At 38.2% G+C, this 14936-nt stretch overlaps 1 protein-coding gene across 3 annotated transcripts in view; it reads left to right on the top strand.

Moving 5' to 3' along the window:
- Positions 1 to 14936, top strand: part of Plbd1 (phospholipase B domain containing 1) — a 63556-nt gene that overhangs the window by 37066 nt on the left and 11554 nt on the right. For all 3 annotated transcript variants that reach the window (XM_078015201.1, XM_078015202.1, XM_078015200.1), the window contains exon 6: positions 254 to 398. In XM_078015201.1, coding sequence (XP_077871327.1) covers positions 254 to 398 — 145 coding nt within the window. The remainder of the gene's footprint in view (positions 1 to 253; positions 399 to 14936) is intronic.

The raw sequence follows: 14936 nt of genomic DNA on the forward strand, positions 1-14936 counted from the left end.
AAAAGTTGAGAACTGGAAGGAACTTTGATGGAGGGAATTGGAAGTTGAAGCTATTGCTTCCCTTTCATTTGGGATGTTAAGACATCTGTTTTGTGCACAGTAAAGTTAATGTTCAACTCCTTGGCCATATTTTTTGATGATAAAGATAACAGTAAACCCCTAAATTGACACATCTTCTCCGTGCTTCCTACACTTACTATTGAAGTCAGTTATCCATCTGTCTTTGTGTCACTCACCATGATTCTGGCTACAGGTTCTTCCTGGATTTGAGAACATCTTTTTTGCTCACTCAAGCTGGTACACTTACGCAGCCATGCTCAGGATATATAAACACTGGGACTTCAACATCAAAGATAAGGACACCAGCAGTAGTCGCCTCTCTTTTAGCAGTTACCCAGGTAAGTAAATTTAGAGGTATATCTGAGTACTTTTTCAAAATAAAAACTTGGTGATTTAGAGTTAACTGAAAGGGAGAAGACATGTTTAGTGCTCAGTATACATTCTGATTTTAGTGTGCCTTTTGAATGAGTATGTCTCTAATACTTATTTAATAGAATGACATAAATAGGATAATGGAGTTGCCAGGAAGTAGACGCTTTGTAAATGTGAACGAATGCATCTCAATTCATTTCAACAAATTCCAGCACTAAACATGTTCAAATTCAGCCATCAGTCATGGTCTATCTGAAATGTCAACCTCTTTCCTTTCCCTGGGGAAAATGTCATGTATATTCAGAATGGCTGAATTTGAACAAGTAGAGATGGATAGGAGGATAGTCTCTGTAGAGAAGGGCCTGCAAGATCTATACCTAAAGGAAAGGAGTTTGAAAAGAAGCAGACCTTAGAAAAGTGGAAACAATTGGCACAAACACATGACCCCTTGAAATGGACAACCCCTCAGCTCCCACCAATGGTTGTCATCAGGAATGTGGAAACCAGTGTTTCCAGATCCTACAGCTTCTTGACATGGGAATATAGATTTAAAAAACATAACTCACCGTGAGAACCCAGTGAAGCATGTCTGCTACCTGAAGTTGGCCCCTCAATTGCAGGTTTGCAACCTCCTCAGGAAATGTCATGAGCAAAGACTAGGGGGACACGTTACCAAATGTCTGAGGGTCCAACGTGGGAGGAGCTTGGACAGTTTTAACTTGTAATGACACACCTGTAACTTGTAGGGTGGTCATACCAACTACCTGTCGTATCTGTTTACCTTTGTCAGAGTACGATTGCCCTTCCTGGTATTTCCTTGACAGTACTGACACCAACTTAGCAGGAATTCTACCCAGTAGGTTTCTGTCCTTCTGTCTCTATCCTTGGTTTGATTTCATGTCTATTTTAGTTTGCATAATTTTCTTAGTGCAGAGGGAGACTGAGGATTCTCTCCAAGTTTGACTGTGTTTTGCTTTTTTTTTTTTTAATGTTCTGTAGACTGACATGTAATTACTGCAAGAGACTGAGATAGTCTGATAGACTTACTCTTCCTCTTATTTGTGATTCAGTGCATTTCTCAGAGGTTACCTGCACTGCTTGAACTCTCTGTGGAGTCTGCTGTTCTCCAGTAGACTTTCAGTCCTAGGTCGCAATGGAGGAGGACATGGAGGATTTTCTATGAAACTCCTGACATTTGCATATTAATCTTTCAAGATTAGAAATATAGGTCAATAATATAGACAATATAAAGAACTTTTTGGAACAATCCAATCTGCAAGAGAACAAAAGACATGTTTATATCCCAGATGTTTTTTTGTAGGATTTTTGTAGAACAAGGTGATTAATATTTTCTCCAGATAGTTTTGCTCTCAAGAGAAAACATGAAAAACATACAGAGTCTTATTTATATTACAAATATTGAAAGGGATCAGCCAACTGGATTCATCCAATAAACATGGCTCTAAGCTTTGTTGTGAAGTTCATGCCACATGCATTGTTGAACCAAGAACAAAGCTCAGAGTCTTGTTGGCTTTTCTTTGTTGGAGAAGTGTTATGGTAGATTGAGTGGGAGAGGAGTAAGGAGAGGTAGGTTTTTTTGTTTTGTTTTGTTTTGAAGGCTTCTTCATTATCTAGGGTGTTAAGAATTTCTGAGTCAATGATAATAATGTTTTGTGTTTTTGATAGTGGTTAAGAATAGATCTTAATTTTCCTCACCATAAAATAGTAACTAAATACAGTGTTAGATATGTTAATTGGCTTGATTGTAGTTAAAATTTCACAATGTATTTATATATCAAAACATCATGTTGTAAACTTTTTAAGATACACAATTTTAGTTGCTGATTCTGTTTCAGTGCAGCTGGGAAAAGGGATGAAAGTGAAGTTAATTGAGAAATGAGAAAATGCTCTGTGTTAAGATTGGTTTGTATGTTTATGTTAAAGTGAAACAAAGGCAATATAAAAATTAAAAATTAAAAAAACAAAAAACAAAAAACTTCTAAGTAACTTCTAAAAGAGAGTCAAATTTAAGTTGAGACATAAAGACAATTTCAATCAGGCCAATGAGGATAAGGTGGTGGCAGAATGTTCCATGTGGAACAGACACTAGGTAAGTCAAGAAAAAGTAGAGAGGCCATTAAGGGAGAATAAAGATCAATACAAGATGATTAAAATGACAAGTGGAAGAGACAGTGTATAGATTTTCATTTTGTAATGATCTGGCCCATGAAACATGGAGGGCAAGAGAGGCTGCCACAGAACCTTTTGAAGGTTGGTGCAAAATAATTCAGGTGATTCAGACCACTATAATGTTTTATACATGGTTAATCAGTGTGTGGAGAAAAGATCGACATCCACTTTCAAGAAGAAAACAAAATGACAAAAATTACTGATAAATTACTGTAGCACACCACAACTTTCTGTGTGCTCCTTGTCCTAGGCAGAAACCTTAAGGGATAAATGCCTAACAAGAATTGTCAGAAGGGCACTCTCCAAATTGCATTCCAGCACAGGACAATAGAAGAAGCTGTAGTAATCATGTCACGGAAAGCTTGGTCCTTGTCCCCAATACCAATCCAATAACGAGGACACAGTTTTGAGAAAAAGAAGAAAGAAGGTTGATTCCTTTGCTAACAAAGGAGAAGCACAGGGGACTCCAGTTCTAGAGGCTGTGGTTTCGCCCACCAGGGAAGACAGGGCTTTAAAGGAAGTTCTTCAGAGGCTGCATTCGGGGAGTGCCCTGACAGGGGTCCCAGGTGCACCCTGATGGTGTGCGAAATTCACCTGCTAATTTGAGAGATAGTCTCTTCCTAGATCTTCCAGTGACATCTCCTTCCTGTGGTGGGTTGGTGCTCAAGGACAGATAACTTGGTCTAGGATGGGAAAAAGTGATCTTGTTCCCCATCCCCAGGTTAGGGAGAGGGAGAAAAGAAAAATATATCCCTCTGGGTTGGGGATATAGCTCAGTTGGTAGAGTGCTTGCCTTGCATGCATAAGGCCCTGGATTCAATCCCCAGCACTGCCAAAAGAAAAAAATTTCTCTTAAAATAGGCCTCAGAGCAGCCAGGGATATATTCAAAATTGACCACTGTTACGATCAATCATCATTGATCCTACAAAAGGACCCGCTGCCTCTACTGCAAGTGAACTTGTTGAAGCCAATCTCGTTTTCTGTGTTCACCAGAACCTCAGTTAACTTCATAAAAACAGACAAGGTTATATGTATTTGGCTAGGAAGGGTTGATTTTTAAATTCCAAAGCCTTATCAATCAGTTGTTGGGCAAAACAGACCAGGGCTCTTCTTGTGAGGAATAAAAAACTTCTAGAACAAAGTTGTTCAAAAGCCATCTTCTCTGGAGTATATCTGAAACCTTGGGCAAGTATTTTCTTGTAGGGTCATTGTCTATGTAAACAACTTGGTTTCAATAATTATTACAAAATTCATGGTCCCTTATAAGATATAATAATTTACCAATGGAGGTTAGACTAAGAGGCAGAGAAGGAACTGATATGTCTTTAATCAAATCAGCACATGTGAAGATTTTTTTTTATAGCATCTATGTGCCATTTCTGGTAATTTCCTATCCCTGGCTAATTTGCTATTCCCTCCACCCTACCCCCATGAGAAAAATGTAGCAACACTGTTATTACTCGTAAAGCCCTGTCTGTCTGGAACCTGTTTGTCCTGAAACAACGTCCATCTCCTTGCCTCTGTAGTTCTCTAACACCATTTACGTACTGACTCCGCAATGTCCATCTTGCCACCTGTGAGTACTGACTTATTCTAATGACTCACAGATCCTTATGATGCTTCATTAACACTGAGCACAAATGCAAATCTTCCCACAGTGTTATGAATAATGTGAACGATAATTTGTTTTCCAGCTACTAAAGTTATATTTGGAATTTTATAGTGAAAATGTAGATCAGCCCAGTCTTCTCTAGAGCCTGTAATTACTGCCTTCTTGGAAAGAGATCACTTTGCATGCTGATCATTCCCTCAGCCTTCCATGCCACCACCAGTGGAACAGATAGGCGAGAAGCCTGTGGACAGAACTGGAAGAGTTGTCTCAAACTCAGAAGGAAAAATCCACCAGTTTACGTTGGCCCATGAGAGTAGGATGTCACCTCATCAACTGGAGGCAAGGGAACTATTGCAAAGGGCTGTTCCTGTTACAGAGCCAGGTTTTCCAAAAACCCCAGAGGGGCAGGCCAGCCCTCCACAGAGGGATACCACATGGCCCAGAGCCTACAGGGGTGAGAGGTGCAGCTCTCAAAGTGGAGTTCTCTTGTCTCCTCCGGATTACACTCAGATACAGTAGAAGGGATATGGCTCTGCACTGAAAACAGACTGGTGAAAGGCCACACAGAGCCCAGTACATGCTGCAGCCCAAGGGCAGGAGGTGATTTTTGGTAACCTAGAGCCCTGAACATAAAAGTTACTTCAAATCATCTTGTTGCCACTATTTTGACAACTCCACCGTGCATCATCCTGCAAAAACTTTACTCAGAGCCTGCTGAGGAGATCTGCTCTCAGGACCAAGCCATAGGCTTGAGTCCCAGAGCTGCTCCTGGCATCTTGTTGAACCCATGTGTGGGTGGGGGCTCAGGGAAGGAGCTCCCAGAAACAGCCATGAGGCAGGGGCCCACATGAGTCCCTTTCTGGGCTCAGAGAGCCTGACCCAGATGGCTCTGCTATCTTGGTCAGTCTTGGTCAGGAGAAGGGGATTTATAAATTTTTGAAGAGGAGGTTTATAACATGGACTGATATTGTCAGCCTGACTAGTTTCAGGGTGCTAGAGGGGGACTTAGACATTTTTTGGTCAGTTTATTTTATTTATTTTACTTTTCATATATATTAAATATATGTATGAATATATATATATGTATATATGAATATATATATTGTTGGTGGGGGACTTAGACAATTTTGAAGAAGGCATTTAAAAGCTAAATAGAGAAAGTCCCTAGCCCAGAGCTGAGGTTGGTATTGAAGTCATCAGCACCCAGTACACTTTGCTACTCTTTTGATTGTCTCAGGGCATTGCATGTTAACTTGTTTTGATGAAATAATTTTCTCAGGAGTTAAGGAAAAATTCTACCGCTTTTTTAGAACAGACTTAAAAAAAATCAAATCTGTTAAGCACCCAATTTACCTTGAATCCTTCTGTTTCTTTGGCATGTGTATATTTCTCTATTTAGATCTTAACCTTGAGCAATATTTTATAGTTTTTAGTGTACAGAATTTATACATTAGTCAGCTTTTCATCACTATAACAAAGTACCTGATGGTCTACTTATGAAGAAGAGGTTTTTCAATTCCTAGTTTTGAAGGTTCAAGGTCATGGTGTTGGCATCAGTTCAGTTTGTAGCTCTGTCATATCAGGGTGTATAACTATGACAAGAGTACTGTCAGTGAGCTCAAACCAGGAACAGAGAGGAACAGGGGATGGGTTCTGTGAGACCTGCCTTCAGAGGGCTTGCTCTCCCGTGACTAAGGATCTCTCTCAAGGGCCCCACTTCTTCCCAATAAGAGCACCTTGCAGAACAAGCTTTCAATCCCAATAGACCCTTTTGGGACACTAAACCATATTTGAATCATACCTTTAATTAAATAATTTCCTAAATAATGTTTGATGCTTCTGGAATCTGAATTGGTTTTTATTCCTGTTTCTAATTGTTCATTGCTTTATAAATGTGTTAGTTAACCCACTGCTATGTAAAAATCACCTTAAAAGTTAATGACTTGAAACAATAATCATCATTGAATATCAGTATCCCATGATTTGTGTGGGTCAGAAATTTAGATAGGGCAGAGGGAGTATGGATGGTTGGTTTCTACTCCATGATGTTTGCGGCCTTAGATAGAAGACTTGGGGACTAAGAACTGAGGAGCAAAAGGGCTGAGATTTCTGACAGCTTGACTGAAGCTGGAGGAAATTCCAAAGACACTCACGTGTTTGAGAGGATGGTTCCTCTTCGCTGGAGCCTCTCCTTCAAATTGTTTAAGTATGCTTGTGACGAAGGACCTGGCTTCCAACAGAGCAAGTGGTCCAAAAGAACAAGCCAGGAACAGTAATGCCTATTATGACCTAGTCTCAGAAGTCACAGGCTGTCACTTGCACTACATTCTATTCATGAGAAGTAAGGTCTTCTGACTAGCCCACGTTCAAGGGAAAAAAAAAATATATGGACCCACTTTTTCAAGAAAAAATTGTGCCAAAGTATTTGTGAAAATTTAAAAATCATCACAGTACAGGCCAGGGTGATGGCTCAGTGGTAAAGTGCTTGCCTAGCATGTGTGAGGCACTGGGTTCGATTCTCAGCACCACATATAAACAAATGAAGAAAATAAAGGTCCATCAACATCTAAAAAAAAAAATGTTTTTTTAAATCACACAATTTAGAGAGATGACTTTTTTGTTTAGTTATTTATCCTGAGAGCTCTCTAAATTAATATATTAATTCTCATTACTTTTGTGTAGACTCCTTGGATTTTTCCTCCAATAATGACATCTCTGAATAAAGCAAGTTTTATTTCTTCCTTCCCTTGTAGAAGCTTTGGTTATTCTCTTGCATGATTGCACTGGATAACATCTTCACCATGGCATAGATGTCAAGTGGTGGGCATGGAAATCTTGCCTCATTCCTGATCTTAGGAGGGAAGTATTCAGTATTTTCAGCCTTAAGAATGATATTAGCTGGGGGCTGGGGATGTGGCTCAAGCGGTAGCGCGCTCGCCTGCCATGCGTGCGGCCCGGGTTCGATCCTTAGCACCACATACCAACAAAGATGTTGTGTCCGCCGAGAACTAAAAAATAAATATTAAAAATTCTCTCTATCTCTCTCTCCTCTCTCACTCTCTCTTAAAAAAAAAAAAAAGAATGATATTAGCTGTAGGCTTTTTGCAGATGCCCTTTATAATGTTTAGAAAGGTCTGTTTTTCTTCCTACTGTGACTCCCTGCCCTCCCCCTGCCCCCAACACCTTCAATACTAGGGATTGAGTCCAGGGCCTTGTGCATGCTAGGCAAATACTCTGCCATTAAGCTACATTCCCAGTCTCTTTTATTTTCTTTTGAGGCAAGGACTTGATAAATTGCCTAGGCTGGTCTCAAACCTTCCTGCCTCAGTCTCCCGAATAGCTGGGTTGACAGCCACAAGCCACCATGCCCTGCTGCTTAATGTTTTGTTTTGTTTTGTTTTTTAATCACTAAGTGATTTTTGTATTTCGCCAAGTTCTTTCTCAGCATCTATTGATATATACATAAAATGATAAGGTGAGTTACATTGATTGATTTTCATGTTAAACCAGTTGGGGAATTCCTAGGTTAATCCCACTTAGTTATGATATATTATTCTTATTTATTTATTTATTCAATTTTCTAATATTTTGTTAAGGATTTTTTTCACTTACATTCATGAAAGACATTGGTCTGTAATTTCCTTTTATTCTGGTGGTTTGGGTATCTGCATAAGCTTATCCTTACATCTTGAATATGGAATTATTTCTTTTTCCTAAGTTTACTGAAAGAGTTTGTATAAAACAGGTATTATTTTCTCCCTCAAATGTTTTATAGAATTAACCAGTGAAGGCTTCTGGTTATGGAGTTCTATTTATTGAAAAGTTCTTAATTAAAAATTTAATTTCCTTCATTGACATAGGATCCAGTTTACTAATTCTTGAATTTTTGGTTCTGAAAATATGTGTTCATTGGGTGCAGTGGCACACGCCTGTAATCCTGAAGGCTCGGGAGGCTGAGGCAGGAGGATCTGTGAGTTCAAGATCAGTCTCGGCAACTTTGCAAGGCCCTAAACAATTCAGGGAGACCTTGTCTGTAAATAAGATACAAAAAAGGAGCTGGGGATGTGGCTGAGTGGCTGAGTGATTAAGCACCCCTGGATTCAATCCTCCGTAGCAAAAAAAAAAAAAAATTGTCTTTCGAGGAATTTGACCATTTCATTCAAGTAGTGTTTTACATATTTTTGACATGAGTTACAGTATTTTTCTTAACTTCTTAATGTTTGTAGTATATACAGTTAAGTCCCCTTTACCATTCATGATATTATATCTCCATCCTTGCTTCACAATAGGTTTTTCTTGCTGGTTTCAGCCTAGCTAAAATTACATTAATTTTATTGGTATTTTCTAATAACCACATTTTGGTTCCATTGATTGGTTTCCTATTGTTATCCATTTTTCTTCTTCATTGATTTCAACTTTTATCATTATTATTTTCTTTCTTCTATTTACTTTGCATTTAATCTGCACCTTTTTTTCTAGCTTCTTAAAATAGAAACTTAGATAATATATTTTTATATTTCTATTAAAAGCAAAGAAAACTCTAAATCTCATCTGCCAAATTTTGATTTTTTTTTCATTTTCGTTCAGTTTAGAAAATTGTCTAATTTTTTTAATATGATTTCTTCAATACACAGAAATTGGAGGTTTTTTTATATATTTTTTCTCTGTTTTTTTTCAGTCTTAATTTATTTATTTTTTTTATTTTTTTATTTTTTTAATTTTTTATTTTTTTTATTGGTTGTTCACAACATTACAAAGCTCTTGACATATCATATTTCATACATTAGATTGAAGTGTCTTCTAATTTAATTTTCCAATTAATTTTATTGTGACCAGACAGCATACTTTGTATAATTTTTATTTTTTTTCTTTTGTTACTGAGGATTAAACCTAGGGACACTTAACCACTGAGCTGCATCCCCAACCCTTTTTAATTTTTAGCTTGAGACAAAGTCTCACTAAGTTGCTTAGGGCCTCTCTAAATTGCTTTGGTTATCTTTGAAGTTGGAATCCTCCTAAGCCTCTGGGATTAGAGGCATGCAACACTGCCTAATATCAAATTTTTACCTTTATTGAGATCTGCTTTATGGCCCAGCTTGGGTCTCTCTTAGTGATTGTTCATTATGCAGTAGAATAAGTATCGATCAGGTCAAATTCACTGAGAATGTGGTTCAAGTCTTCTGTGTCCTAAATTATTTCCTGTCTACTTTTTCTGTCATTTACTAAGAGAGAAATATTTGTCTCCCACCAGAATTATTAATTTGTCTTCTTCTTATTTTCTTTCTGGAACTTTTGCTTCATGCCTTTTGATGATCTGTCATCCAGCACTTAGATATTTATAAATATCACATATTCCTATTACACTGAACATTTTATCATTATGAAATGTCTTTCTTTTGTTTCTGGTATATTCCTTGTCTTAAAAAATCTATACTGTTTGATATTAATATAGCCACTCCAGCCATCTTGTGTGCTTATTGTTTGCATATTGTACTTTATCCATTTGCATTCAACCTGTTTGTAACTTTGTGCTTAATGTAGGTCTCCTGCAGACACTAAGTAGATGGGTTTGGGTTCTTCTTTTTTCATGCTTGACTAAGTCTGACTTCTGATGGAAGTGCTTAGTCCACTTGCATTTAGTGTAAATATTTATATATTTGGATTTAAGTCTACCATTTTGCTATTTGGTTTCATTATTCCATCTGTTTTCTCTGTTCCTCTTTTCCTGTCTTCTACTGTGTTACACATTTTAACACAGTATTCTAAAAATGAATTATGTATCTTAATGCCTCAGTTAACTTTCTATACATTTCTTTCCATTTTGTTTTTGTTATTGTTATTGCTCACTCTAAGGATTATAATATGCATCTTTAATTCATCATAATTTACATAGAGCTAATTATTTAATTATGACTATTTATAAATACAGGAATCTTAGGATGGTAACAATCCTAGTAGTGCCCTCTATTCTTTGTGCTAATGTTGTCAGATCTATGTTATATCTAAATGTTATAAATTCATCAACAGGATGTTATAATTTTAAGCATTTTCATATTCTAAAGAAATTAAGATTATATATTGCAAATACATCTATACACACACACTTACACATACATATATAGAAGTAAACTGTATTATAGTTGGCTTTAAGAATAATAAATAGGATTTATAAATAATAAATAGGATTTATAAATCCTATTAACTCAACAAACCCCAAGTAGAATATATACAATAATATTATTTATAAATCCTATTTATTATTTATTAAATTTGATGTTTTTCATCAAATTTAAGAACTTTTCCCCAGTTAAAACTTTACATGTTTTTTTTTTTATCCTTTTTTGTCTTTTCTGTCCTTCTGCAGCTCCAATTACTTATCTGTCAAATGTAGATAATTTTTTTGTGTTCCATATTCATGTCTGAGTCCCACAGAGACAGGGCCAGCCCAGAATCTTGCACATTAAAATCATTGAACCAATGGGAAGAAAGGAATGCCGTATTCCTTTTTGTATTGCTATAACAAATTGCCAGAAATTGGATGATTCACAAGGAAAAGAGATTTATTTGTCTCACAGTTGTAGAGGTCCAGGAGCGAGCACGGTACCAGCAGTGAGCATGGTACCAGCAGTGGCTTCTAATGAGGGCCTCATGGCAGGTAGTGACACAAGGTAGAAGCATCTACAGAAACCACATGGTGAAAAAGAGGAAACAAGAGACCAACGAAGGGCCAGATTCATTCCCATATAACACCCTGCTCTCGTAGGAACTAATCCACCCCTGAGTCCTAACCCCCTCCACATGGCCAGCATTAATCCCTCACAAGAGCAGTCAGGACCTAATCACCTCTTCTCGGTTCCACCTCTTTAAAGTCCCACTTCCTTTCTCTACCACTGCACGAGGGATAAAGCTTCCAACTGTGTACTTTTGAGGGACAAACCATATCCAAACACTAGCAGGGCAGGAAGATGAACAGGAAAGAAGTACACATTGCGGGTGACCCACTCTGAGGTGGACATGACAGAAATTGCAAGGAAAAAAGAGAGGTAAATAAAGTGAGAGGCATGGATGAGGGTTGCCTGAGAGATCATAGCTTCTGCTGTAGCCTCATAGCTTTCTGTTCACATGGCCCTTTCTTTTATATGCTTGATTTGAAAGCAGGAGTACAAGAGGTCCAGGTATTGGACCTTTCAGGTGTAAATCTTTGTATTCAGCACAGAGTAATATCTTGAAACTAATCTTTTGTAGCTACTTTAATGATAAGTGCATGGAGGAGACCTGTCTGTTTTTACAGGAATGAGGCAGCACTCAAGTTTTTAAATAAATTACTACAAATTTGTTTGCACTCAGCTTGTTATCAGACAAAAAGGAAACCAAAATCTCTAAATTGGTTTATTCCCTTCAATGTGCCTGGCTCTGTGACGGACACTATACTAAACATTGATTTTATTATGTCATTCAATTTTTGTAAAAACGAACAGGGGACTGGGTGCAATGGTCATGTCACACAACTCAGCGTTGAGGACTGGGTTTGAATGCAATACACCTGACTATAAATAGCCACTATTCTTTTAGGAGTGGTTCAGTTTGCCCATGGACTCCAAGGGCTTCCTGGCACGCCAGGTGGGTGGAGCTTTTGTGTGGGAACAAAAACTGGAATCTATTCAAAGTACTTTTAATTGAGGATTCCAGTAATGATGATCCCTACGAGGCTGAAGCTTCAAATTTAATTATCTATAAGTAAGGCTCCCTGGAATGCACTGAGTGTGTTTCATGAAGCATGGGTGTTTCTATTTGGCATTGTGTCCAGATAACCTGTTACCTCCCACATGCGTGTATACGGATCTTTAAACTTAAATAGTCTTTATATTTTCCTTGGATCTTGCAACAAAAAAAAAAATGCAGATTCCACAGTACCATTCATAAAATTCTTTATTTCTTATTTCCAAACTGGGGTGTTTGTAACAAGTGCCCAGGCTGATTCTAGCATACTGGGTCTAGAACCCAGTCTTTGAGACTGTGGGAGCCTTTGTGTTTGATGTAGCAAAAACTTTGCTGAGACTTTTTTTTTTTTAATTTCAAGTTTATGCACTTTGAAAGTAGGTGCACATGAAGATAAAATAGGCTCAAGTTTCCAGGAAAATTCATCGTCAGCTCATAGTCCTGAATGTGATTACTCCCGTAGATTGTTGAATGACCTATTTAATAAATGTGGATTATAAACGTCTTTAATATGCTATAATTACTTTTATTAATTTCATGTTATCTCTTTGATCTTTGAGACTTTGGTCATAAAAATGAAATACATACAAGTGAACATGGATCAAAATTGGTGTCCACTGCTTTGAAAAACAAAGACCAAGGAAAAGAAAAAAAAATAAAAGCAGCACCAGGGCACATAGTCCAAAGGATTATGGATAAATTCAGTAATCTGTTTTCTTAAAGTAGCTTTCTTTTGTTTGTTACCTCCCTTTGGGCACCACCCAGGACATGGTTGTCTTGTGCCAGCTCACACCTGTCTCAATCATCTTTCTCCACCTCGCTCAAGACACTTCCTCCCTGCTGTCCTTCCAGATCCTACCTAATTTTCCATACTTTTCTTGATTAACTGGTCGTTAGGTGATTCCCCCAACTCCACCCTGTCTGAACTTGAAACTCCTCATGACTCATTCTTCTTCATTGTTTCTAATGTACTTGTTCCATTATTGTTTCATTATGTGTGTTGAGTTAATGTTGTCACAGTTTTGATGATGAAGTATCTGTCCCATCACATCCATCAGGTGTGTGTAAAGTGGAAAAGATGTGTGTGTATTTTTTTTAATATCTTTATCTTGGGGCTGGGGATGTGGCTCAAGCGGTAGCGAGCTCGCCTGGCATGCGTGCGGCCCGGGTTCGATCCTCAGCACCACATACAAACAAAGATGTTGTGTCCACTGAGAACTAAAAAATAAATATTAAAAGAATTCTCTCTGTCTCTTTAAAATATTTTAATCTTTATTTATTTTTATGTGGTGCTGAGGATCGAACCCAGGGCCTCACGCGTACAAGGCAAGCGCTCTACCACTGATATACAACCCCAGCCTGGAAAAGAGGTGTTTAACGTTAGACTTAGGTTTATTCTTCTTGAGGTCTATTAATTTCAAATAGTTTGAACAGTTTATCTAAGCTCTTTTCTTAAAGGTCAGATGATAGTATCCATCCTCCTAAAGCAAGGGATCCAATGTGTAGTAGACGTCTAGTAAATGTTGGTTAACACTGTCTTCTTTTTCTTCCTTAGATTGCATAATTATTTATTGAGCACCTATCACATGTTAAACCCCTTTCCTGGCTCTGAAATGAATAAGCACCAGTTAACAAGGCAAAAGAAGTCCCTTCCCTCCCTGATGGAGTGTACATTCTATGGAGTGGATAGAAAAGAAAAAAGGAAATAAATCATACAATTGAAATTAGGATAATCTATTTTTGAAGAAAAGCAAATTTCATTTTGATATGGGTCAGGATAACAGAATGCAGATCGAATGCAAATGCACCTTTTAAAATATCTACTCTATAAAAACTTTAAGAGACTTTCTAATTCTTTTATGTGGGCACTGCAAGATATGTAGTCTTCACAGTAAACCTGCAGAAGCCTGAATCCTCCATTGGCCACATTCCTACTGCAGGATTAGGCAGAAATGTGCTCAGTAACTACTTACATGATTAATACTGGGGAGAAGTAGAGGTTGATTGTTATCAGGATTTTAGCAGGCAGAGAAGCAGGTAAATACAGTTTTGGTGAGAAGGTTAAGTCCATTGTGGAGCAGCAAAATAAAGAGCTGCAGGAATTTTGTGTCTTGGAATGGCAGGGAGCCAGTCATGGACTTCTTTCCTTGGAATGAGTGAGCAGAGTTACGAACAGCAAACTATGATCAGAGGGTCTGCTGGACTCAGAGGAGAGCAAAGGGAGGTAAGGGTGGGTGCTTGGGCCTAAGCCTTTTGAGGAAGCTATGAGGGAATTCTGACACAGTCTGTGGGTTGGGATCACTGCAGTGTTTGGCATATGAGAGGTGTTTCATAAACATTTGTTGACTGACTATTGCACTGGCTCAAAGACATAGGATAGCTGAGGCCAGGTGGTGCTTTCCACAGTTAGGAGAAATAATATTGTCCCTCCACAGCTGAGGGAAGGAGCTGAACAGAAAGACTGAATATGGCTCAAATATGGCTTAAAAAAAGAAAAGAGATTTCTAATGTGTTTCAGCCATGTTAAAATCAAATGGCAGACAGACAATAAAAAGCAAAATGTACTAACTGAATTAATATTACTGTGTCAGTTAGTTATGGCTGCATAAAAAGAATAATGCTCCCAATTTCATGGCTAAAAGCAGCAATATGTATTACTTATGAGTGCACAGATCTGTTGAGTGGTGCCTTCTCCATATCTCAGTGGGGCACATTCATGCATTTGGAATGAGCTGTGGGATGGGTAGGCAGCTCTGTGGGCCTGGGGCCCTGGAGGCACTCTCTTGCATGTTAGGGGTTTGTTGAGAGCCACAGCCAAAAGGGCCCCAGCAAACTTCCAGCTGCCTGCTGATGATTGGCTCACAGCGGCCCCAGCAACATCTAGCTGATTGGCTCCTCTGCGGTGATGCTCATTGGGCTGTTTCCCTGCCCTTTCAGACCACGGAGCTGCTCATTGGAGGACTTCTTTGGCTCTGCCCACAC

This window comes from Ictidomys tridecemlineatus, chromosome 6 (genome assembly GCF_052094955.1).
Source record: "Ictidomys tridecemlineatus isolate mIctTri1 chromosome 6, mIctTri1.hap1, whole genome shotgun sequence".
Classification (NCBI taxonomy): domain Eukaryota; kingdom Metazoa; phylum Chordata; class Mammalia; order Rodentia; family Sciuridae; genus Ictidomys; species Ictidomys tridecemlineatus.